Consider the following 25,161-nt stretch of genomic DNA (forward strand, 5'->3'; position numbering starts at 1 on the left):
TTGTAGCATGTCATTTAACGTGTTTGATTTTTTTTTTGTTACATATCATGCTTCTCTGGGCCGGTTGTGCCTGGATTAGAAAATGTAGAAACATTTGCAGAGGCACTCTGATTGTTTCCTGATTTATTCAGTATATCTGAACAGCCAGCGCATCCAATTAAGGAATGGCACTGAGCTCACTGAGGGAATTCTCTGTAGTCAAGATAATCAATAGTTAGGAGGTAGCTGTCATTCCTGCAATTAGACTCTATTGGGAATGGTCTTTACAAGTCAGTATCATAAACCATCCCTTGGCTCCCCTTCGAGGGGCAGATGAGGAATGGCCTTTTTTGGTGTGTAAATAAACAACTACCTTCTCTTTGCAATTGAAAAGACAAAGCAGATACAAATTGTAGCTGGATTTAAAGCTTGACAAAGAAGTGGTGGCTGAACAGAAATGAGATAAAGGGATGGTATAAATAATACTTTATGAAGAAGTGTTAGTTGAAACATAGATGTGAAATACACAGTGTCATGGAGGAACGTAGAGGTGACTGACAAGGCTTTAAATCAGAAGAGGGAGAGAAGGTAAGTTTAGATGCGGTTTAAAAAGAAAAACTCAGTGTTTTCTTGGGAGCAGATCTGAGGTCTGTTTAAACTTCATACTTGGACTGTTTATAAAACACTTTCACAGTCCACCTTGTTCCAGGTATGGGGTTAGTTTTAGATTTTATTTAGTGGGACATGATTTTATTCTTTCTGAAGAGAGGTTTGAGGTAGGAAGATGACTCCAACTAGGGATTTCAGTCCCGTACACATCAAGTACATCAGGAAGCAAGACATTACTGCAGGTTAAGTGACTGAAACTGCTGTAACGAATAAGGCCCGTAGAATACATTGCTAAACCTCTGATTAGTCACAGCTTGGAAGTGACATAGAGACTAGTAAAGCTCATTGATGGTCAGAATGCCAAATCTATTTTCATCTGAATACTGTTATCTGATCTGCTGCTGAAAGGAGCCTAGCTACTTGCCAGGGGATGCTCAGAAATAGTGGCTGCTTATTCCTTGTTTAAATAACCTGTCTACTTTAGTATGAGCCACTTCAAGAAGAGGAAGGATGAGGGATGGATGATGGGAAGGGAAAAGAAAGATTAATTACTTTCTGGCTGGCAGGTGAGGTTGATGAGCTGCTTGGTTGTGACTCACTACCTCGTCATTATTTTAAACTATACACTTGGGTACTTCTGGTGCTTGTGTTTGTGGATGCTGTGGCAAATGAAAATTACACTGAATAAGCAATAGCACTCTAATATAGAGAAAGCGTGCAGATACAGTACTTACAGAGGAGAAAAACTTTCTTCTTCCACAGGTCTCAGTAAGATTGTTTGCAAATGATAGCATCTGCACAATGTAAACATGATGTTTTGCAATTTACAAAGCATAGTAGATTGCCTTGGGAGTTAGAAAAATCAGTTAATGTGCATTATTATTTTTTTCCCCGGTTTGTACTTGATACTCACACTGCATGTTTTGGCCCTTGACTTGGGAACTCAGCCGAGTGGTGGAAGAAAGGAGGGGATGTTTCAATAAATGTATCTCCATTTTCTGACAGTCCCTATGCTGGACAATCTCTAGATGACTTCCAGGGGTACCTTTCAGTCTCAATGACTCTGTGATTATGTTCATTGCAATTATGATTCAGCATCATTGCCTTCAGTGCAGTTACTGGATGGAGAAAGGACTTTTAGATGCTAACTACTAAGTCTGGTTTGTATTTCAAAGAAGGAAGTTACTGAAAAATCACAGTTAAACTGTACTTGAGTAAGTTTCATTTAAGCAGTGCTGTGCTGCCTGTAGGCCAGAAGCTACAACTGTGACAACAGAATGTTTTCAGTCAGGTATAGTTTTACAGAACAGTTCAGAATGTTTACCTTTTAACTATATTTTGTACAGAAAGCATAGCTTTATGGCTTTCAGGTGCAACACAAGACTTCCTAATCATATACATTCCTCTAGTAATTATGTCAACAGCCTCCAAATGTAGCAAGAATCTTCACCTGAGTAAAAAGGATAAAGCAGCCTTAGAGAAGCTGATGCTATTTAGTGCTTGTTACTGCTATCCTCCCCTGCAGGACACCTAGTCAGGCAACTGTAAAGCAGGCAGGAGTAGGTGGAGGGGCTGGTGTTGGAAGGCGGGCAGAGCTCGTGAGAATGTATTTATTACTACTGCATGTACTGGTACTCGGCCAAGTTGCTTTTGGTGTTTGCAATGTCTGCCCTGCAAGGCAGCCCAACAGCACATGGACCCTTCTGGACTGACCGATGCTATTTCCTGCACCTACAGAAGACTGGGTTCCGAGGGATGGAAGGTACTTTTGAAATTACTTCCCTTAAAAAGAAAAAAAAAAAAAGAAAAAAAAAACAAGAGAGAGAGGGACTATTAGATGGTGTTTCTGCATCCTGGGAAATAGCTACATATTACAGTTTATTGTTTTAAGCAAGGAAGTTTGTATCTAGTCTTGCTTGGTGTCTTCTTCAAACTCTAGTTTCCATTCCATTGCGTACCTCTGTGCATGAAAGGAACAGGCGTGCTGAGAACAATTTGCATGTTGTTTTGGGCCTCCTTTCAAGTACATACATCATAAAGATGTGCAAGAAGTTTAACACATAACTTTTGGCCTCAGAAATAGCAGGAAGGCATGGGTCAGGCTTTCACAAGAGATCCTAACTTCACCCAAACTATGAAAATAGCAAAGCTTTTGTTGTCAATCATGGCACTGCTTTTCAGCATTTAATAACCTAGTTCTAAATTGTTAATTACAACTGTCTTGAAGGGGGGGAAGTACAGTATAGGTCAGGAAGAGCAGGTCTGAACAGATGTCTTGGTAATTCTCTTGCCCTGCATGCAGGGCTTGGACCAATGACCTCCAGAGGTCCTTCCTAATTTAAAGTCTATGAAATAAATAAGCCTAAGACGTATTCAACAAATAAGTCAGTTGAAAGTCAGCTCACCACACCTGAAGATAAACTTAATGGAGCAAAGCACAAAATTTTGTCTCGAGGGAAGAATCTTTTACAAGTCCAAAACTTACGTGTTAAAATACCTTCTATTATTCACAGAATTTAGGACTAGTGAAATTCCCCCCACCCTTGATAGAAGCCTCTTTTTTCTCCTGTTGCAAGGAGCCCAGGTAAATTAGTACAGCCTATCTGTACTCTATGGCAAGGACAAAAACATTTTCAATTTAGTTACTATTATCAGAGCTTTATTCCTAAACAATTCAGATTGCAGACCAGCAGAAATGAAGATCTGGGTATCTCATTTCATATTTTAAAGCAAGTGTCTTTTAATTTCTCAAAATGATGGAATGAAGGAAGGTTAAAGGCTGAAGCAGAGGCAGTGTTAAGTATCTGCAGTTCCTCATTTGCCTTGAGAGAAGAGCAGGGATTTAGTGAACATCTAATGATCTTTGGTTGTAATCTCACAGTGATGTAGAGGGGAAGTGAACTCTGCTGTAAAGGAGCTACATTCCTTTCCTGTTAAGTCACTGTCACTCACTCACAAGAGATTTTTACAAGGTTGTTAGATTAAATCCCATGGAAAATAAAGAACTTGACAGCAGCAGACAGCAATTTTACATTGCCCTTAACAGAGGCAAGGGTGATGGCGATTTGGGAATAATTTTTGCCATCTATTCTTTAATAACGGTAGCGTAACAAATGAGGCAGAATCTTCTACGTACCTTTAAGAAAAAATATTTATTTATAAAAATACACTGGGATCAGTTTGAGAAGTGGCAATAAATACAGTTCAAGGAAGAAAAAGCATTTCTACATGGATATATTATGGCACAATAAAAGGTAAATGCACCATCAAACATGGGACTTCTGTTGGCTCAAGACTTTGTACAAGCTCCCTTTTTAGTAAGACAACTATTTCTATGAGTTTGGTCAGTGTAGATAATGGAATGAATACACGATCACGAATGCACACTTATGTCTAATGCAGGACTTACCATTAGCAAACAATACCGTAGAAACATAGTAATGATATTTAAATCACTAGTGTGATGTCTTTAAACTTAATTGGCAAAGACCGTATGTAATTTTAAGCATTAAATTCTTTTATCTCATCTGGAAAACAGAAAAGCTGTAAATATGTCAAATGAAGGCTTAACGTGGTATGTAAACCTACTTGAGTAGATTGTGAAAATGCATAGCTTCTTATTAGAAGGCCTGGCTGTACGAGAGCACTCCCCCTTTCACAGTATTCCTTTTTACTTCATATGCAGTTACTGTTTATGCTGTAGACTACAACTGTTACAGCACTAAAGGCAACTAGACAGGAAAAGGGAAGAGAAAGGAAAAAGGAATGTACGTAAGGCAGTATTTCTTTAGGTACATTAAGCATAGTGTGTAGGAAAGACAGGTAACAATTCCACAAGGCTAGTTTCGTTCTTACTGAATAAAATAATGGACTAATACTGAACTTTTGATGCAAATCTAATAATCAATGCCTTGGTCACTGTACTGACCATGGTAATCTCTTTGATAGTCATCTTGGTACTCTCCATGATAGTCATCTGGGTATTCTGCCTGATAATCGCTATCGCTGATTTCAGACCCGTTAGTTCCTGTTCCTTGGCTGCCATTATGAATGACAGGTTCTGTGGGTGCAGCACAGTACTTGGGGTCGTACACTTGCCGTCCAAGCCCATACACACTCATTCCCTTCTGTGAAGCTACTTTGTTGGTACCCATTTGTAATGAAATAGTTGAGTTATCCACAGGTTGCAATATGTGCTTCTGATCGTAGATGTCTCTTCTGGTACCTGGTGCCAGCATACCAGCCTAGTGAAACAGGATTGTAGAGGTTCAATTAGAAGGTCAGGAGCTGCGGTTACAGGGTTTATGATTACAACTTGTATGACTTACTGGAAGTGCTAGAAAGTAAAAACTTAAGTACAACAGAACAGCACACGTGTTCACTAGGAAGAAAGTCCCTGCTGAAAGGGACTTTTCCCTCTTTGGAAAGAATATACTGTTTGAACTGAGGGAGCGCCCAGGAAGTAATTTCTTTTTCTTGTGTCTGTCTAGTTAGTACTGGAAATGAAGTTACTGCCTTCTCCTGATACAACACAGCCAGCAGAAAATTCCAAAAGCACCAGGTCACCTTTATGCTTGAAGATTTTTCAGCACAGAACACACTGGTTAATAATAAGAAATTGAAGTTCTTAAATTACTCCATGGAACTCACTTGTCCATCCTGCAGACTCTCCCAGGCTGGGAGCTCTGTTCTAGAAATACCACACGCAGTCCTCCTTACCTGACTGGCTCCTTTGTTAGTGCCCATCTGTAGGCTAATCGTTGTCTGGTCAAATGGCTTGTCAGTTTGCATTTTTGGATCATAGAGGTGTCGTCTAGTCCCATAAGCAGTCATGCCTGCCTGGCTGGCGCACTTATTGGTGCCCATCTTTATGGGGAGAAGGAAGAGGTAGACAGAGTAAGAGGTCTATTTGTACAGCAAGCATTATTGCAAGGAAACATACAGTTGGTAATTGATGGCTGACAGAAAAAGTAATTTCAATGCATGCTTTTCTCATGTAGCTTGACCACTACCTGTAATGAATTACCCTTTCTCCATACTGAGTTTCAAAATAAAGCAACTGTCCTCCTAACGCGTTTCAGTGACTGGCATTTACCCAGCTGCATATGCAGTTAGAAATGAACGTATGCATCAAAATGTAATAACCGGCTTCTACTCTGGACAGTAAAGATTCAATTTCACTGCCACAACTTGTTTACCACAGGAATTTTAGGATTTTATGTCAGTTATTTTGGGTTTTATGACTAGTATGGAAAGTGGAGGGAGAGGGGGGAGAAAAAAAAATCCTCTACCATATAAGGAGCTTTTGATAGCCAAAGACTCCTACTAATTTTAAAGCCGCTGTTGGGGACAAAGATAATACTGATAATATTAGCTACTCTTTTCATTACCCTTAGTGCAGATTTAGAACAAGCAGAAAATACTTCCAGACAGTCACATGAGCACAGAAAGGCAATCAACTGCTTACAGGAATTAAAACCTCACACCTCCTCCATGATAAGAACATATTCTAACTGCAGCTTTTTCATTTTTATTTTTGCATACAGAATAAATCAGTTAATCAAAACAAGAAACCTGTTCTCAAGAGTATCTGCAAACATTAATTTCTTACTTACCTGCAGGCCAATTACACTTTGACCAGCTTTTAGTTTTCCTGCATCAAAACTTCGTGCTTGTTTCTCTGCGTATTTGACACCAATATCAATTGTAGTATGAAAACCTTTGGTTTTTGCCTATTTAGGGGGGAAGGAAAATAGGAGTATTTAGTATTAAGTATAGTTTCTGCTACTTGAAGTATTTATTAAAAATATAGTTTCTGCTACTGAAATTGATATCATACGGAGACCTTGGCTGAAAGGCAGGCTGCCTCTGTTCCTGATCCTCTGGTCTCTCAAATGATGCCACAAGCAGGATTAACTTGTATGAGAAACTCTCTGTATTGTGGGTGGGAGGAGATAACTGTTCCCATCACCAATTGAAGGTGGCAATCCCAAGCTAAGTATCTTTTGTCACAGTGAGAAGGACAATCTGCAGGCATTAATGTTCTCTTGTGATATTGCCTGGTTCTGTGTATCTGCAGTCAAGAAACATAGAATGGTTGGGGTTGGAAGGGGCCTTAAAGCCCACCTAGTTCCAACCCCCTGCCATGGGCAGGGACACCTCCCACCAGACCAGGTTGCTCGCAGCCCCATCCAGCCTGGCCTTGAGCACCTCCCAGGATAGGGCATTCACAGCTTCTCTGGGCAGCCTGTTCCAGTGCCTCACCACCCTCTGAGTGAAGAATTTCTTCCTAATATCTAGTCTAAATCTACCCTGTTTCAGTCTAAAGCCATTACTCCTTGTCCTATGACTACACTCTCTGACAGAGTCCCCCAGCTTTCCTGTAGGCCCCCTTTGGGTTACTGGAAGGCCACTATAAGATCTCACTGGAAAAAACATCATTTCAGCCTTTGCTCAAGGAATGAAGACACAGCTATCTCAAGAGCAACTATCTAGTAGATAGTATCTATCGCCTCCTGACAGGCTGGATGCTGTTTTCTGTATTTAAATGAGTGGCAAGGGAGTATCTTGACTGGCATGTGGATTTCTACCAATGCCAGGGGTACAAATACTTACCAGACCCGCTAATGCCACGAGGGTAGTCTGTACTTGAGTCATGTTCCCATTTTCAAAAAGATCATTTGCTTCAAAAATATCATGTGGCTTCATGCCGTAGACTTGAATAGCTTTGATAAAATTCCCAATGTTCTCCAGCTAAACAGAAACAAAAAAAGCCATTTTTTTGTTCAGTTTCAGTTCAGAAACTAAGTAACTAGTTTACATAACTTCACAGCTTTTTGGTGTTGGTTTTGTCTTTACACACATTCTTTGCCTTGTGAAGTCTGTCAAAACAGCTGGCCTGGTTAAGAGTGACTAATGGGGAGTTTGAGATTACTTTCTGTAGTTTTAATGTTGACTTCTGAAATCAGTTTAAGGGTTTGTCTAGTCTAGCATTTCTCTGTCAGCGAATATCTGTTAGAGGGGGGTTGTAATGACAAAATTCAACTGTGTCCCAAGAGAAAATCAAATTCAAAACCTTCAAATAGGAAGAACTTATTTAAATGTTGATGCTGCTTGACTTTAGCAATTGATAATTTTGAGTAAAAGAATCAAAAACTTAACTATGTGATCAGTACGAACACTAAACTTGGTCTGAAACTATTATCTTGATCCACCTACTGGAAAAAATCCAGACAAGCTTTTGGGTTTTACTACTAGTTTTTAGCACTGTGTGCTGTAGAAAACAGAAAGTAAGTAACAGGGAGTACATAAGTGAATACTGAAACTTATCTTTCCTTTTGGAATCACAAGAGATTAAAACTTAAATAAAAAATAAAATCCTCCTCTGCATTTATTAGTGTTTGGTACCAATAAAAATAAGAAGCTGACACAGCAGTGTTGAGCTCGATCCAGCATCAGTACAGGCAGCCAGCTCTAACCAGCAACCTTTCCAACGCCTGCCCTAAAAGCATGGTGCTGTTGATAGTCTCTTGTGGATTAAAAAAAAAAGTGTTTGGTAGACCACCCATATGAAATCCAATCTGGATATACTGAACTCAAGTACACACTGTAGTTTGCACCATGTATCTTCTGAGTTTTGTTACACAACTACTTCCTCTGAGACTGTTTGGGTCCTTTTCCTCCCCTGTGTCCCCCAGCTGCCTTCTCAGGAGGATGCTTTGTATGGTGACCTCAAATGTCCTGGTACAGCCACGCTGTTGACCTCGGGGCCTTACAGCACTGCCTGGATGGAATACTCTAGTTGTTGTTGGGTTAAAAAGCTTTTTTTTCTCCTTTTTTTTTCTGGGGGGGGGGGGGGGCGCGGGGCGGGGAGAGAAAGACAGACGGAAGGACAGGTGTTGTCAGTTTTAAACTTGGAAAAAGCCTTGCTATGTTGCTCTATGTTCATTCGCCATTTAAAACTTAATTTAACAGCTGAAGCGTTACTATTAAATATGCATAGTTAACTGCCACTTATGAGATATCTCAGTTATTAGAATTTCTCCTGTTGAATGCTCTCCATGTATGCAGTGATCTCAACTGCTGTGTGTCTATCTTGCTACACATACACAAAACTTGATGCTATGAAGATTTAAGGTGTAGATATTCAGAGGAAATTTGTTAATACAAAAGAACTGTTTTGGGGTTGGAGGGGTTAGAGGTGTAGTTTTGGGGTTTTATTCTGTTGTTTTACCTGGTGCCAATTTAGTTTTGATTGATTAATTTTCTTCACTGATCCTGGCTGCAGCTTATTTATAAGCCTGGGGAGGTGAAAAAAAGGGAAATGCTTAAACAATAAATCTCATCCTTATACCATCTGTGCAGGCATATAATATTTTCACTCATACTTTATTAGTTGCATTAGTTTAATCAAAATGGTTAGTTTTTTGATTTATACAGAGTGCCTCAGGTCTAACAAGTCTAACAGACAAGTCATTATTGTCGTGTGCCATTTCATTATCATAGAAAAGAGCTTCATTGTTAAATTTAGAAATAGTTAGATATCTTTGCTGAAGTATAGAGGAGATTTCTCATTCTCCTCCACAATTTCAAAGAAGCTATCTCCCACCCTACCGTCTGCTATCTTTGACTGTCATTGTTGATGTGTTTGAAGGGAATCTTCAGAAAGTCCCTCTTTAGTTCTGCAAATGTGGAAAATTGCTAAAAATAAGGTTACTTAGTGCTTACTCGCATAAGATGATGCCGTCTTTTAGTCCCAGCTGAAAGTTTGCACCAATGCTCAGTCCTGTAACTTCTTCTATCCAGTTACGCAGGTCTTCTTCTATCTGGGGATCATACTTGAGAGCTATCTGTAAGAGAAGCAATTATAAAGTTATATCACGAGAGAAAACTGCAAGTCTTTCTCCCAAACCTGTTTCAAAGAGTAAGCCATAGCATTTATTTAGTACGGTATTTTAGTTATCAGGCTACAGATACGTCTTTATTCCTTCTACTATAATGGCTTTACTAAATGTTTATTTGGAAATAGTCCTTTAAAGCACTTCTAACAGTAAGATTTCTACTGTAAGATTTGCTAGAACTTGTGAACAGTCTTTTGATAGCTATGGAGGAATAAGGACTTTTTTGAAAAAAATATTTTACATCTAAGTTGTACCTCAGCAGCAAGTAAAAAGTAAAATAATGTTTTATGGAAGTAAGAGTTTTTAACTGCCACAGCATCAGTAGTGCTGCTCCAACACAGACTTCCAGATGGGAACTTTAGCATAATGGATCTGATGTTATTTACCAGAAGATTATGGTGGATTCACTTCTTTACCTAGATTATGACTAATGGAAATGGCTTGTTAGCTTTTCCCCTTGTTGCTACAACATTCAGAGCTACCTTGCGAGGAAATCTGGGGGCTGTGTGTGGCATTTCCTCCCCCCCCCCCCCAAGTTAAGAGTCAGTATCCCTGCTATTCCTCTTGTCTTTGGGTTTGCTGGAAGACTCGGATGGAATAAGCTGTGATCTCATGTCTTAATTGCAAAGTTAGTGCACTATTATGGTAGAGAGAGAAAGCCTGGTCTTGGAAGTTCAAGGCACCAAACAGAGGCCAAGAGTTGATAGCAAGGTGACTTCAACGCCTTTTCCAGATGCTCGGAGTTCACCACTCAGCGTGTCAGCTTATGCCGCGCTCACTAGAAGTCGATGCGAACCAGCACGCTTCAACTGCGCAGCCAGCAGGGTGCAAGCTCTCTCCCCATCCCTGCTCTTCACAGGTGATGCTGAAAAGCATTGGGGCAAGCTGGAGAGAAGGGATTACCTCAGTGGAAGCAATCCTTAGTACTATAACTTGCTACTTTCTCTGCAAACAGAACAAGTGAACCGAGCACGGGATTTTAGGGCATAACCAACCTCCCTAGTGCGGAGGTTGGCAACGCTTTTCCACCTGCATTGCAAGTTGTCCCACGTGGGTCAGTGAGCAGGACGGGATGAGGGAGCTGCCACAACGACTGAGTGATGGGCGAGCACAGGGGTGCCTGCAGCACTCCTCACTGACACCTCGCCCGGCCTCCGGTCCCTTACAGATTCCTAACAGGAAACTCAGGCAAAGCCACTAACCTTCAGGCCAAAATGTAAGTTTCATACTTCGTGCATACAGACACCATCCCAGAAAGGCTAAGACTAGGTATTAGCAACCATTTTATGGTGCAGGACATTATAATTCCAATCTATCTGAATTACTGGGAGAGAGGAAATTACTGCACTTTGGCTAGCGTTAGCAATCCCCAACTCCAAACTGACCAAACTAAAAAATTACAGTATGTTGTTCTCTATTTTTCTTCTAAGGGGAATGGAAAATTCCCGTATCTCTGGCTTTACTTCAGAAACTAGGGTGAGTAATAGTTATTTTCCTTAAACTATTTGTAATAGTGCTGCTCTGGTGCCTTAGTTACAGATCAGGGTAATTCCCTTATTGATTAATACATGAAACTCCGCAGCGTTCTGCACAAGACAGTAAGTACCTCAGTGCTTAGACCAATGGTGGTCTAAAATAATCAAGCGCTCTCTCTTATTGGAGAAAAAAGGAAAAAAGCTCTGGTTATCCTGCTTAGTGTGAGGAAAATGACTTTCTTTAATCATACCTTTCAGATATTATATAGCTGAGAAGTTGTCTAGAAAAGCTAGCTGCTAAGTTCACAGCATCATGTTAGAAGCCACCACATTTGTCTTTTTTTTTCTTTTTCTAAGAAGTACTCCTCTTGTCCCTTTTTTTAAGTTTAACCCAAGACTCAGTGCTACCACGTTATTCAGTGAACCTAATAATAGGAAGGAGAGTAGCCCCTTTTGAAGGCCTACCAGAAAGGTTAATTGTCTTGAAAATGGTGTATGAGGAAGTAGGTTATTGTCTTTCTCCTTCCTGACCTGGTGGTTAGCTTACAAACGACTTTTCATGGCTATTTTTGATTCCTATGGAAACCAGGATTGTGTGATCACACCCTGGGTCTGTCTCCCTAGTAACATCTGAACAAGCTGCTTGAGTTGTGCCAGACTCACAGAGGAGCTGCAGCCTCAGAAACAACTGAATCTGTCATATTGTGTGTGTGCGTCCGAGTATCCGGGCAAAGGAGAAAGAGCCCAAAACACTCCCAAAGACCAAAACGTGGCATCACATTATTACATGTTAAAGAACCTACAGAAGCGCACAGACCAAATCTGAAGTTAGACGTACAGACGAGATGTGCCGTAGGCAATACGCCGACATGCCCAGCTCAGCAGAGGCCAGAACTTGTCGGCAGGCCAGCACGCGGCCTGCTCCCAATTCCGGGTAGGGGAGTGCACTGTGCAGGCGGGCTGCTTCTGTGCTGACGGTTCACACGACATGAAAATCTCAGCTCCTACATGCACAGGGGTTCAGAGAGGGGTTTATGCTCTCTTCCACTATTCTTTAGTTAGACTTAGACAGGTAACAAACGTTATGCTACCTCAAAATTCAGGCAGCTTGTTTCACTGTAGCTTAAAGGCAATGCTAAGTGATAGGTCAGCCATCCTGCAGCTGGAAGGGTCTGGAGTACAGCTGGAGTTGTCTTTCTACAACTCAGTTTCCTTTTAAAAGAATAAAAAAATTGCCAGTGCAAAGTAAACGAGGTTATAGAAAAGTTGGTAATCGTGCCATTGAGGGACACGCTTCAAAGATCACTCATCTCCCTCCCCCTGTTTACAATAAATACATAGAGAAGTCTACTAGACAGAGTACCACCAAATGCTTCTACATGTGTGGCTATTTCAGTCTTTCTTTGCAAGTATATAAAGGAAAAAGAAAGGTAACATTTTTCCTCATTTAATGCAAAGCACATTCCACATATGAGATTAGAACCGAGATGAATATTGCATCACTGCCCCCACTGCTTGGGTAACTTGGAAGTAGTCAGATGGAATTTTATCATGTCTCTTAAATATTTACTTTATATTGGAGTACTTTCACATGTGTTAAAACCTTCAGTTTTTCAAGAGGTTTTAAAGAGTCTCGGGGATATCGCTCCTCTGCTTAAATACAGATAGGAAATAAATGTTTAAACACGTGAGGAAACTTGCATTTTTGGCGTTGAAAGCATTGCTATTAAATCTGAAAACTTTCTGCATTATCTTCAGTAAGTACTGTGTGGTTTGACTTAAATATGGCAAAGGTTTTGATGTACTTGAACTGGTGGGCAACTAGGTTACAGAAAGTAAAGAGTGGTGATAGATTAAGTATAACTTTCAGAGAAACTATCTGAAAGGCAAAGACACAGAAACTTTAGAATCTTAAACATGTGACAAGAAGGAGTTAAGCAGGAAGAGCCTGGGTCAGGTACCAGGAGCAAAGTATTATGTTTGCTTTGAATTGTTAGCTCTTTTTTTTTTTTTACTCCCAGTGACACAATTAGAAGTTATGTAACACCAAACTGTTGAATACTTCATATTTTCCACATGTCTATCACTATCAGTTGTTCCAGTTTTCCTTTGATTGCTATCTGTGAGGGGAAAGTTGGAAGCTTTAATATAAATGAAAAACTTTATGGCTTTTTCCATTACTGCTTATCAACATGCCAACATTTGATTCTTTTTAAAGTACTAACTTTGATGGAAGATGCTTAAAACTTATATTCACAAAAAAGAAAGCACTGTCTAGTGAAGATGATAGCAGTAGCTAAGCAACTTAATTCAAATTGTTCATCACCGGTGCCACTGAAAAAAGGTACCATTCAGAACACTATAGAAAAGATCCAATTGTAGCAATGGATATAAAAATTTAAAATCTGGGTTAAAAACAGCAGGAAACCAACTATTAATATAAGTTGTTTACTTTGTTCTGATAATTCTTGAAAGGTATAAAGCTATAAATCCTACTGTTCTTGTTACTTCTGAGATACAGATTTCAAAGAAATCTCTCTGAAAGGAAACTAAATTTATGCAAGTGGTGAAAATCGTAGGTGCTCTATGGTTGTGGGAGGAAACAAGAACACGTTACTTGCCTTTTACAAGCTCCTGACTGTTAGTAAAGTTCATAATATGGAAGAGCTGTCTTCATTTTCAGCAGAGAAAAAATACTTTGACAATTGAAGACAACTTTTCTGATTAAAAGTTCTCCTTTTCAAATAGAGCTATATAAAATACTTGAGTTAGTTGCATCTCTGCAAAACATTCCAGCTGTATCTGAATTTTTGGGGAAGGTCAAAATCTGGAAAACTTCTCCATGCTTTAAAAGAACATTTTGAGCTTGACTCTTTTGTAGTGGTTGAGATCACAGACATTAAATTTGTCTTCTTGAGCTTCACATGCAGTCATACAATGTTAACATTTTATTAAAGGATTTGAATTTATCAGAAGCCGTTTCAGATGCTTATGTGCTGCTGCTGTACACGGTCTGTCCTGTATACAATCTTGTCTTATAGAGCCAGGATAGAAGACTGCCTCGTTAATGATGCACAGAAACAGGAAAAAAAAAAAAACAAAAACAGTTTTACTAACACAGTATGAAATGTAGCTAAAATCTCTTCCATATAGTAATCTTCAATGACACACAACTTAAAACACATTATCTTTTATAACCTAAAACTGATGCACTCTTAAAGGTGGAGGTTTTTTTTTTTTTTTTTTAGCTTTTGTTTCCTAGTTTTGTTTTGTCTTTCTGGAGCGGAAGGAGCAGACTCAGCTTTAGAACCTGGGGTACCAGTAGGTCAGCTCTTACTTTTACTAGCAATTCCCATTTGAAATGCCAAGTTTCATCGTTGAATGTCACATGCATATAATACTAGGCATCAGGATATGTACATTTATGCCAATGCATATGCCTTAGGCTAAAATCCTTGGGTTAAATTTGATTCCTCTAGAAACTTCACAGTACTTAGATGTACAATGAAATATTCTTTGGGGATGGTATACGTTGATAGACTTACTGCAGCATTTCATGCTATCCATGCTTGCTTATAATATGCTTATCTTGGCAAACAGAGAATTCAGGATTCTTGAACTCTCTCTGATCCTCACATCTTGTTCTGTTCAGGTAGGACTTTCCCATTTGGGACCTCTTACAGTGTAAAAAAAAAAAAAAAACCTTCCCTCCATCCTTAGTACAAGAGAAATCATCATCACTGTTTTTATCAAGTGTATGGATTCCTTGAAACAAACGTGACCTTATCCTTACCGTGGGCAGATCACGGAAGTTACTGCCTGTAGGGTGCTGAGTTTGAGTGATAATGTTAACACGTATTTCACACCATAAATGATCTCATATGGACTTTCATTTGTCCGTTTATACTAATCTTTTCCAAATTACATGCACACGGCACGTTACAGGCTATGCGTATGCCGAATCTCCAGTTTGAGTTCAGCTATCTTGCTGCTGCTCTGGAAAAATACTGTAACGGAATCTCAGGAAAAGGTTTAAACACGCTGCATACCTTTTTACAAGTCACTACGACTAACAAACACAGCATTTAGCAAGTTAAAAAGAACAGTTATAAAAGATGAACCTTTCAAAGTTCCCTATCGTGTTACATCTGCCAACAACTCTTCCTTCTTTTGGAACTTTTGAGTTACAGTTCAGGCCTCACGCCCCCGAAGCAGGAGTCAGGCCTTTAGCACGCAGCATGCTGTATTTGAAGTACCAGAAAACAGCTGAAAAACTGATCGTTGGTCAGAAGTTTTAACCCTAAGAGCATGTGCTTGTCGAAGCGGGAGTGAGGCAGTCTAGAAGGCTAATCCCAAACTATTCTGCAGCATGTCTGCTCCTCGCACCTGAACTGCCCTGTTGTGCTCATTGCCTGTTGTTCCAGAACACGTTTCAAATCCCCACTTTTTTCAGTTTGTTTGGATTTACTTTTTATACAACTGAGTTAAAACTTTGTGGTTGAGAGTGTAAATTGATTATTGTACATGTCTAAACTTAGGGCTAAGGGAGAGTAACATAAGGACATGATCGGTATTTCTTGGCACAACGCTTCTAGTTGGAGCAAGGAAGTCTGTCAACGAAGTGGTTTAGTTGTAGAATAAAAGAGTGTAACCTTTAAAATGAGACAAAGAATCTTAGACAGTGGGAAACTACAGAGGTTCGGTTTTACTGAAGGTGGGGCAGAAGAGGGAGTGACAGCACCAAGCTCACCATCAAGTGGAGCCTTTTGTCATTTGAGCTACCACCCTGATGAACTTTCACCATAAGGACAAATTAAAATTCCCTGTTAAGTTTATGTATGTTGACCAGGGCTCCATGCACAAACAGATGTCACAGGATGCATATTTGTGCAATGAGAAACCCAAATGTAAAAAGAAATGCAGAAAGCCAGATGAAAAATAAATGGGAAGGTACAGTACAAAATGCAAGCCACCGTTAAGCATGCCCTGCTGTCTGAACACACAGTTTTCTTCTCCCATTATGGACTTGTACAGAAAGGCAGGAAACAGTGTGTAACGCTAATGTTAAGAGCTCACTGTAGCACACTACACTATCTAGCACAAAACTTTTGCAGCTGTATCCATTTTGCTTAATATTAAAGAGTGTTTTTTGTTTGTTTGTTTGTAGCATAGTTGGTAACTCACCCACATTTCACTGTTTTCTCTGTAAATCATAATTTAGACCACAAACCTTAAAAGAGGAATGGATGAGAATTAATCCAAATTTCCTGGCATTGTTTCCACCTGCACAAGTGGAAGCTGTGTGAAGCCATGCCTCACAGTTTCCAAGCCATCTTACAGACAAGATACCTGTAGTCACGATGGGCTTTTGCTGCCAGAGCAGCAGGCTGGAAGAACTGTGTGTTCTCTTCCTTGGCTGTCCAGTACGGTTTTGTGACAGCTTACAAGCCAGTCAAGAGAAAGATGCTACCATCGCTTCCCTCAGAACGCTCTAACTCAGACTCGTGTCCATCCATCCTGAATACTGACTGGATCTACCCCATTTCGTGCAGCTGGGTTACTGCAGCTCTCTCACACTGACATTTGTTTTCACAGTTTTTTCCCCTCGAGTTCACACTATCATTTCTTGTCACAGTCACAGAGTTCTGGCTTGTAACTCCTGTTCTCATTGATCAGCTCCTACTTCCAACTGCAGCAACACGATAGTCCAAGGAGTAATAGCTTTAAACTAAAATGGTAGGTTTAGATTGGATATTGGGAAGAGATTCTTTACTCAGAGGGTGGTGAGGCACTGGAACAGGCTGCCCAGAGAAGCTGTGAATGCCCTGTCCTGGGAAGTGTTCAAGGCCAGGCTGGATGGGGCTGCGAGCAACCTGGTGTGGTGGTACTGGCCAGACCCAGTACACCTGGTCTGGTGGGAGGTGTCCCTGCCCATGGCAGGGGGTTGGAACCAGGTAGGCTTTAAGGCCCCTTCCAACCCCAACCATTTTATGATTCTATGATCTGGTCCTGTCACCGTACATTATTATTCTTGATACCGAATCCATTTGCATTGTACTGTTTACTCTGTGTATTTCTGAATAGTTTGAATTCTTTGCAGAACATGGTTTCAGTAATATTCACTACCTATTATTTGAAACCATGGCAGTCTTCACTGCACAAAAAGCACCAGAATGTAAAGTTTCTTCTCAGTTGGGACAGTATTGATCCCACACAATGCACAGAGATCTGTTACCTCCTGAGCACAGATTTTACTTGGTTTTGAACCCTCCCCCAACATTACTGAACCCTGGTACAGCAACAAATGGGTGCAGATCACCCTATCAGCAGCAGTGACTACTTCTGAAAGAAAAGTGCTGAGCCATGCACTGAAAATATTGTTACCATGCCATCCAGAAAGACCAATGATACCTAATTGCTTGTTTCGTGGGTGGGGGAAAAAAAATATCGGAGCAACCTGGTACATAAACATCAAATATCAAACAAAAATTCCAACAACGTCATGTTTTCCCTAGTAGCAAACTAGAAAGTGTCTCCTGAGGTTCCTCCTAGGGTGACGCTGGTGGAACGGTGTTCTCAGGGACTAGACAGCCTGCAGCCAGAAAGCAATAGCACCAAGGATCCCTATCTCTGTTCGAGAGTACTTCTCCACTGCTGCTACAACTATCCACGAAATCATGCGCTCTTTCAAGTTTACATACTTTTCTCCCCCAGTAGAACAGCTTTTAAAATGTCCCAGTAGGAGATAAAAAATGTTGACTGTATTCCAGGAAACATCAAAGAATATTCTGGATATGGCCACCCAGGCAAGCTGTGCTTTAACCACGTAGAAAGAGTTGCAAGAAGAATATGATCTGCAATTACTGTGATATTAAAAAAAAAAAAAAAAAAAAGTACAAAATTTTTAGAAAATGTTTACTTAATTTTGTAATAATATCCATCTTTAAAAGTCTAGCATTTAAAATCTGGAAGATTACTCAAGAAAGTCTAAGAAAACATATGCTAAGACCATTTGAAATTTAGCATGACACTTTCCCTGTTTACACAGATCCTGTAGGCAGTTCTCTAGAAATCATAAAATCTTTGTAACAGACAGTAGAATAGGTATTTTTAAGAAGTTTATGATGAACTTTTGGATCAACTGTTTATTTAAATTATGTTTTAAGTTATGTGAAAATCAAGCCACAAACCTGCTATACTGAAGTTTATAACTAGTATGAAAGAAAGTCCTACTGTTAAAGTACTAAAGACAGTCCAACCGCTAAGATGCTCTGGTTTAACCGCCCTGTAGTAAGTTCTAAGCCAGGATTTTTCAGCAATTAAGCAAGTACTGGAAGAGTATTTCTTCATGTAAGTGTTTCAAACTAAAGCATTTCAATAACTGGATTTATTTTAACATGAAAAAATGGTGACAGTAAGTTCAATTACGTCTTCCAATCCGTACAAAGACAAAGATCCCAGCAGATGGGATCCTGGACACGCTGATCTGAAATGAAATGGCTCATTTACATCACTGGATACAACCATACTCTTAGCATGGAGCTTAAGACGATCTGTTCTACACAGAAAACTACCATAAGTATACTTGTTTATTTTAATTCACTTGCTTTATTCACTATTGTGGCATCTAACAGAATTTTCATCTCTATTCAATTCCAGCTGTACTCACATCATACATACAGAATACAGTATAAGAGTTGGAATTGGTTAAAAATCCAAATGGAGAGTAACCCATACACATGCTTAATTAATCACATGTAAATGTTTGTGAATGGTATATACTACAAAAGTGTTAAAAAGTTAAAGATTGTGGTTTTACTGTTAGTAACCAACGAAAAGCTTTTCAGAAAGTGCATATAGATTTGTTTGCACTTTGCAGGTAAAACACATTCCTTGGTTTATTTCAGCGGTTTCTTCCTTGCTAATTTATGTAAATCCACCTTGGGCAGAGATAGTTTGTAACAAAAAAAAAAAAAAAAAAAAGGGCAGTTACTGGTCTTCCCCTACCATACAACAGATTTCATTTTACAGGTCGTGGTTGGGCTTCTGGAAACTTCCTGCCAGCTCCTTCTGCTCAGATAGTGAATGGCACAGATCGTAAAAGACCCTGATAATCCTACAGGATTATCAGTAGTCAGCACCACTAGGGGTGGGTAGAGGATGCACATTTGCACAGCACCCAGAGCTCCAGATACTGCAAGGTAAGTTGTAGTCTCATTACCATGAATTGAGGTGTGCAGCGTAAGTTTGGAAAATGCAAGGTGAATGAAGAGCAGGGCGATGCTGCATTACAGACGAAGTGTAACTGAGAGGTCCCTGACCTCAAGTGTTTAAGTTCCATCATTCTTCTGCAGAACAAAGTGCTGGGGTGCCCTGAATGAACTACCTTTGTTAGTTACGTTTTGTTCCAGTTCCTTTCCACCCATTAAGAGACCAGTTCTTTCTCTCCGATGTTTGATCTTACAGATGTTTTTAAAATTATTGTTAAAACCACTTCATTATTTCCAAAGAGAGGTACTTTGCCATATCGCAGAAGTTTTCATGCTTACTAATTTACTAAGTTTACTAATGATAAAGGGTGCTCTTACGATAGGCCATAGTGAAGAGGCAGTAGTCTTTATTTTCTCAGAAAGTTTCCTGAACCATTTACTTTTATTTGGACGTGATTACTAGAAGAATTTCCGCAAGGTAAGGGGACAGCCTCCTACAACAATATGCAAAGAACATTTAGTGATAGATGTCTGAATGGTATCTGCTCCATCGAGTTAACGCTGCACTGACTTCCAGAGGTGCTATATATAGGGTCACTTGGAACAGGAGCAGTGGCATTACCGAGAGCCACAGCAGTGGCAGCCCAGCACTCACCAGGCAGCCACGAGACCCAGCTGCTGCGGAGCAGGGTGGAGGGCTGTGTGCAGGCCTTCCTCCCGGCCTGGCCCTGCTCAGCACGGACGGGAAATGTTCCATGGGGGTCCCTGCTCACGGCCGCATCAGAGCTGCCCCTGCCCCTGAGCCTCCGGGGACAAGTGATCGCCTTCCTGTATGCATTTGTTCTTTCTGCCTTGTCTTCTGCTGGCAAGACTTGGGAGCATTTAGCCAACGGATTAGGGACAACAGAAAAACACTTTTCAGTTAAGTCACTCTTATTCAAGCATAACAAGGAGTACTAAAATCAGGGTATCTGTCTATAAATAAGAGGCTGTAGCAGTGGAAATGTCAACAGGAAAGCAATATAACAGGAGAGCTTTCTTAACAGGAAAGCTAGGTAAAGCTTTTATAGATGTGATGTCTGGTTTCACTCTGGGAACAGCCATGGTCCAAGCACGCAAGGCGAGCTAGGGAGGCTCATTTGGGATTGATCTGTAACTCTTCAGTCCTTGATGCAGGACAGCAGATCCCACCGTCATGAACACCTTTCAGGGCAGCAAGGAAATGCCAGAATTGCATCTGCTTCAGGGAAGAGATGGCTTTATAAAGGTAGTAAGAATTTTCACTGTCTCCCCTCCTAATATCTACTAAAATCAGCACTGGTTTAAGAAAAAATAAAGGGTTGGTTTATTTATTTATTTATTTATTAAAAGAAAACCAGAACATAGAACCACCCACCTGAAGAAAGTCAAGACGGTAGAGAAAAACACAAAGTAATTCAATCCAATTAAACAGAAACAACATACGTTACTGAGGCAATACTGCAAAACCAAAAATATTTACCCAAAAGAAAATGTTTGCTGCTGACTATAGCCATACAAGTTAACAGTTGTGTAGAATCAAACACTTACAAAAAGCATTTCTAAGCAAAAGAGTCCCTCTTACAGAGAAAAGAGGGATTTTCACATGATCTCACTTAGAAAAAATCTGTTTCAAATTGCCCTACGTGTCCTGGCCTCGGGCCCATTTTTACTGAAGGCCTTTCCTGTACTGTTCCATAGGGGATGGGAATCTCTAAAAAGTTTTCCTTAAAAGGATGTGTCAGATGCACGGTGTTACGTAGCTACCGCAGCTAGCAGCCCTGCACACAGAGACGTTTCTATCCCTTACTCCCCAAAGGTAAATTATAACCCGGGAAAAAGCCTCTGAATTAATACTTACAAAGAAAGCTGAGATGAAAAATAAATTACTCATGTGCCATTATCCTGAAACAACACGTGCACGCATCCATCAGCTTTTAAAGAGTATTGACTCAGCAACAGGAATATATATATATTAGGTACTTCTCTCCAAATTCTGAACCAAGTCAAACTCTGAATCCACACACACACACAAAATTTGAACAATTGAAACAAGCAAGCGTTACTGAAGTGCAAATTACATTTTCTATTTTCTGAGACTACAAATCCTATTCAGTCATCACGACTGTGTAAATTCGATTTGCTTTCCTCAGATGTGTTCTGGCTACGGGAGGTATACTTTTAGCTTGCACATAAAGGCTGCAAAACTTGGTACTTATTCCCCACCCTTAAACACTAACCTCAAGTTTTATGTTTTTCTATCACCAGTGAAAGTTTTACTGAGAAGTTTATTAATCCGCCAGCAATGTTTCTGTAACGCGCTTTATAAATTAACAGCTCTGAACTGTAAGTGCAGCCAACGCGCTGCCAAGGTCCACCACAGCACCAGCATGGAGCAACCAGCCCCGCGTCTCTCAGGCACCACCCCGGCTTTCAGAGGCGTTCACGGGGCAGCAGCAGCTAATCCCTGCTAAGCTCTGCCGTTCATCACCTTCCTCCCAAGAAAAGACGGGGTAAGCCAAGGGACGGCCCTGAGATTCCACCCGTCGTGCAGGGCTTTACAGAGGATGCCGATACAAGTCCCGCAGTTCAGGAGTTCCTGCTGGATGCTGCTCCAGGCCAGTTTGGGAACACATCGGGACTACCAAAGACAGCTGTCAGCTTGACAGTGACACGCCAAGGTTTACTGGGGATTTAAACCACGGGGTAAAGAAATCGACTGTCACATCCCTGGTGACAGCAGTGACGGCCAAATGTCCTCCCGGCAGCCGCCTCCAGTGGCGTGCTTCCCCCCAGCTCCGTGGGGCTACCCGCAGTGACAGTGGCCGCAGGACGGGCCTACCCGCGTGGCGGCCGAGGAAGGGTCCGTGGGCATGGGCAGGGTGCAGGCTGGGCAGCGCTCGGCACACAGAAACAAGGGCTGTGTTTTGGGTGGAAGGGTGCTCGCATCCCCGTTAGCTGGAAGGGAAACGGTTCCATGGCAAAATACATGTCTCTGCTTATCACAGAGAAGTATTCTAAGTATGAACTGTCTACTACACAGGTTTCATTGCCATCAGCTCGTTAGGAGGTCCACTTATCGCTGCTTTAGTATCAACGCTTCTAAGGAATGCCCAGTGAACTGGAAACCTGCGCCTGAGAGACGCTCAGGAGAGCAGGCCTGTCCTCGGACGGCGAGCAGTGTGACAGAAAAGGGATCGGACACGCAGAGCCAGAGTAGGGAGCGGACAGCAATGGATGGAGACGCCGCAGTTCAGGTTCCCCGCTGCCGTTTAGAAAAGAGATCTGAACGAAACGTGTAGCTGCTGATTAGGCTTCTGCACGCCACTTGAATTGGTGTGAGGGCTCTTCACACCCAGGATGCTCAGAAGCGTAAGAGACTTCTGTCCAGAGAGGGAGCAACGCATGACTTGGGCGTGAAGGGAAGCATGGGGCAGGGGCATTTTCGAAGTGACCTTGCACCTAAGTTACTGAAACTTAGTATTACCAAAGTAAAACTAAGCCTCGGAAAGCAGTAACCAGCGAGCATATTTTAGGTAACTTAGAAGTAACCTAGATTGCTGATACATTAAAAAATCTGGCATTTCAAGACAAACTTACAAAATGCAAGTTTTCTTGTGTTTTCTTGTGTTTGCATCAGTAATGTATTTTATTTAATGTATGTTGTGCCAAACAGACTGAACGTTAGTTTAGCTATGGAATAGCCACTGTAACATTTGTGGGTTGCGGTCAGATTTGTGCTGACTCCGCTATCAGAACCACACCACTAAGTACCATTCTCTTCTTACGTTGGGTGCATTCTACGTATCTGGTGGATAGACTTCTTAACTAAATCTATAGTGGAATTTTTTCAGCTTTTCATTCATCTTTGTATGTTACAATTATAAAGGAGGTTTGGGAACGTGTATCACAAAAATAACATCCTTGAAGATTTGCGCTCTGAGATTTCTGGAAGACAATCAATATAAAAGATGAAGTTATGAGTAGTTCATTTGAACGGCAGATCTGTTACTAAAGCCTGGATCCAGCTGGAAAAATTTCACAGTTCTTTGGAAAAATATAAAGAAATCAGACACGAAGAGAAAAAAAATCAGTCCTGTGCACAATGAACCTTATATTTAGCTGGTAAATGTTAACTTCAAGAGCAACCATCAGAAACCATGAATTAATTGGGGCAAACTGGAGTTCAGCGTTTGATCCTTTAAAACCCTTTTGCTGCTTCTGAAATTCCCTGTGAAAAATCTCAGCATATAATACTTCTATTATAATGTTTCTGACAGCATCAAAATACTGCATTTTTAATTTACTCTCCATGCAACAAACTGTTAAGACGTGTATCGTGGGAAAGGTCAGAGACTGATTTTATTTTAAACTAATCGCCTGTGTTTAATTCATAACTTGTAAATTAAAGGTATTATTTCTTTAAAGGTTAGACTGCTCTGCACAAGAGAATGGGCAAGCAGAAATCCTGCACTGTCAGTTAGCATCACCTGTGCTCTGAGAGCGTTCTCATTGCCTTTAGCCTCGCTATTGCCTTATTATTAATTTTTGTTATGTCATTATAGATAAATGTTAGTAGAAATATGTTTCATCAGCAGCAAAAATTCTTACGTAAGGTTCCTAAAAAACGCTCAGTGAGCAAGCCTAGAGGTTTGCTGAAGGAAAATAGCATATAGGAAGTGTGAGAAGAGGGAAAAAGCGTGCAGTTGGAACAGTTTGTTTTTAAGTTACTTTTTAAAAAGAAAAGGGTATTTATTATCTTTATGTTGAAAGGAAGACTGAAAGGGGAAGGAGAGGACTCAGCAGGCCAGCTACAGGCAGACAAAACTTCACCTAGATCCTGAGCCAACTGGATCACAAAGGCAAAAAGTCTGAAAGGCAGTAATTTGAATCTGGTTCCCAGTTAAAGTATTCACGAAAAGGTAATTTCTGGATGAAGAAATTAAATCTGTTTTTATTTGGCCTGTAGCAAGTGAAATACAGTACAAGATTTTTCTCCTCAGCAGTTTCCAGGAGGAACATAATAATCATACCTAGGTCTGCCTGGTCTTATTCAGCGTGGACTTGATTTCATGCTAATTAATTCATATTTGCCCTTGAGAATGAGCGCAGGAAGCGCCGCTGCCCGCCCCACGCCTTCATGCCAGGCGATGTTTTGTTCACCCCTGCCTCCTGCTTGTCACCAGCGCTTGGCCTTTCAGGGTCACCGCTGCAGGGACAGCCAGACTCCCTCCAGGTACTCCCCGTCTTTTATAAAACGTCAGAAAATGGTCTGGGCTGAGGCCAACTCCCTGATGGGTGGCGGCGTGGGAGGAACGATGGAGACTGGAGGCGAGACGCGGGACAGCCGAAGGCCACGCAAAGTTTGGCTCTCCACCTACACCTCGCTTTTGCCATCCTCCTTCCATGCGCAGCTGAGACGGAGCAGCAATGCACCAAAGCTGGGAAGAGGGAGAAGACAGATAAATGCCCCAACCCATCGCGGCTGACATGGGAAGGGTGGAGCCACGAGGAAGCAGCTGAGCGACCCGGAGCCTGCTCGGCTCCTACCCCTGTTCCTGTTTTTTCCTTGGACTATGCCGTGAGACAGCGGAGCACAAGCTTCTGCTAACGCCTTGCTACCTTGGTCCTACGTCAGAAACCAAGACAACACCAGCTTGTAGCTTTATTTAATTACATCACTGTCTCAAGCTATGCTAACGTTGTGCACACCAGAAACCGTCCCACTTCTTAAGAAGAAAATTTACTGCCTGCAGACGAAACTATCCGCTTAAATCAGCTTAAAAGGCTCCTCGCTGAACATTTGTTTTGGATCAAGTATCGGCTATGATCTCAAGTAAACAGGGAACCAACTTCAAAGGGATTACGCTAGTTTGACTACCTGCACATTTCTCATGCAGACAAGTTTCCTTCTAGCTGGGAACCAGTACCCAAATTCCAACCTTTATTGGTTGAGGGGGAAGATCAGTA

At 41.0% G+C, this 25,161-nt stretch overlaps 1 protein-coding gene across 3 annotated transcripts in view; it reads right to left on the reverse strand.

The window, feature by feature from the left end:
• Positions 1-3,721: 3,721 nt before the first annotated feature.
• The window catches only part of CNN3 (calponin 3), a 59,164-nt gene continuing 37,724 nt past the window's right edge, over positions 3,722-25,161 (reverse strand). For 2 of the 3 annotated variants that reach the window (XM_035332674.1, XM_035332675.1), the window contains 6 exons: positions 9,316-9,437; positions 8,822-8,888; positions 7,204-7,341; positions 6,204-6,320; positions 5,308-5,454; positions 3,722-4,832 (listed from right to left, as the gene is read on the reverse strand). In XM_035332674.1, coding sequence (XP_035188565.1) covers positions 4,485-4,832; positions 5,308-5,454; positions 6,204-6,320; positions 7,204-7,341; positions 8,822-8,888; positions 9,316-9,437 — 939 coding nt within the window. In that variant the 3' untranslated portion in view covers positions 3,722-4,484. Of the gene's footprint in view, positions 4,833-5,307; positions 5,455-6,203; positions 6,321-7,203; positions 7,342-8,821; positions 8,889-9,315; positions 9,438-25,072; positions 25,103-25,161 lie in introns of those variants that run through there. The other variant, XM_035332676.1, reaches the window with a different exon arrangement.

This window comes from Oxyura jamaicensis, chromosome 8 (assembly GCF_011077185.1).
Source record: "Oxyura jamaicensis isolate SHBP4307 breed ruddy duck chromosome 8, BPBGC_Ojam_1.0, whole genome shotgun sequence".
Lineage (NCBI taxonomy): Eukaryota > Metazoa > Chordata > Aves > Anseriformes > Anatidae > Oxyura > Oxyura jamaicensis.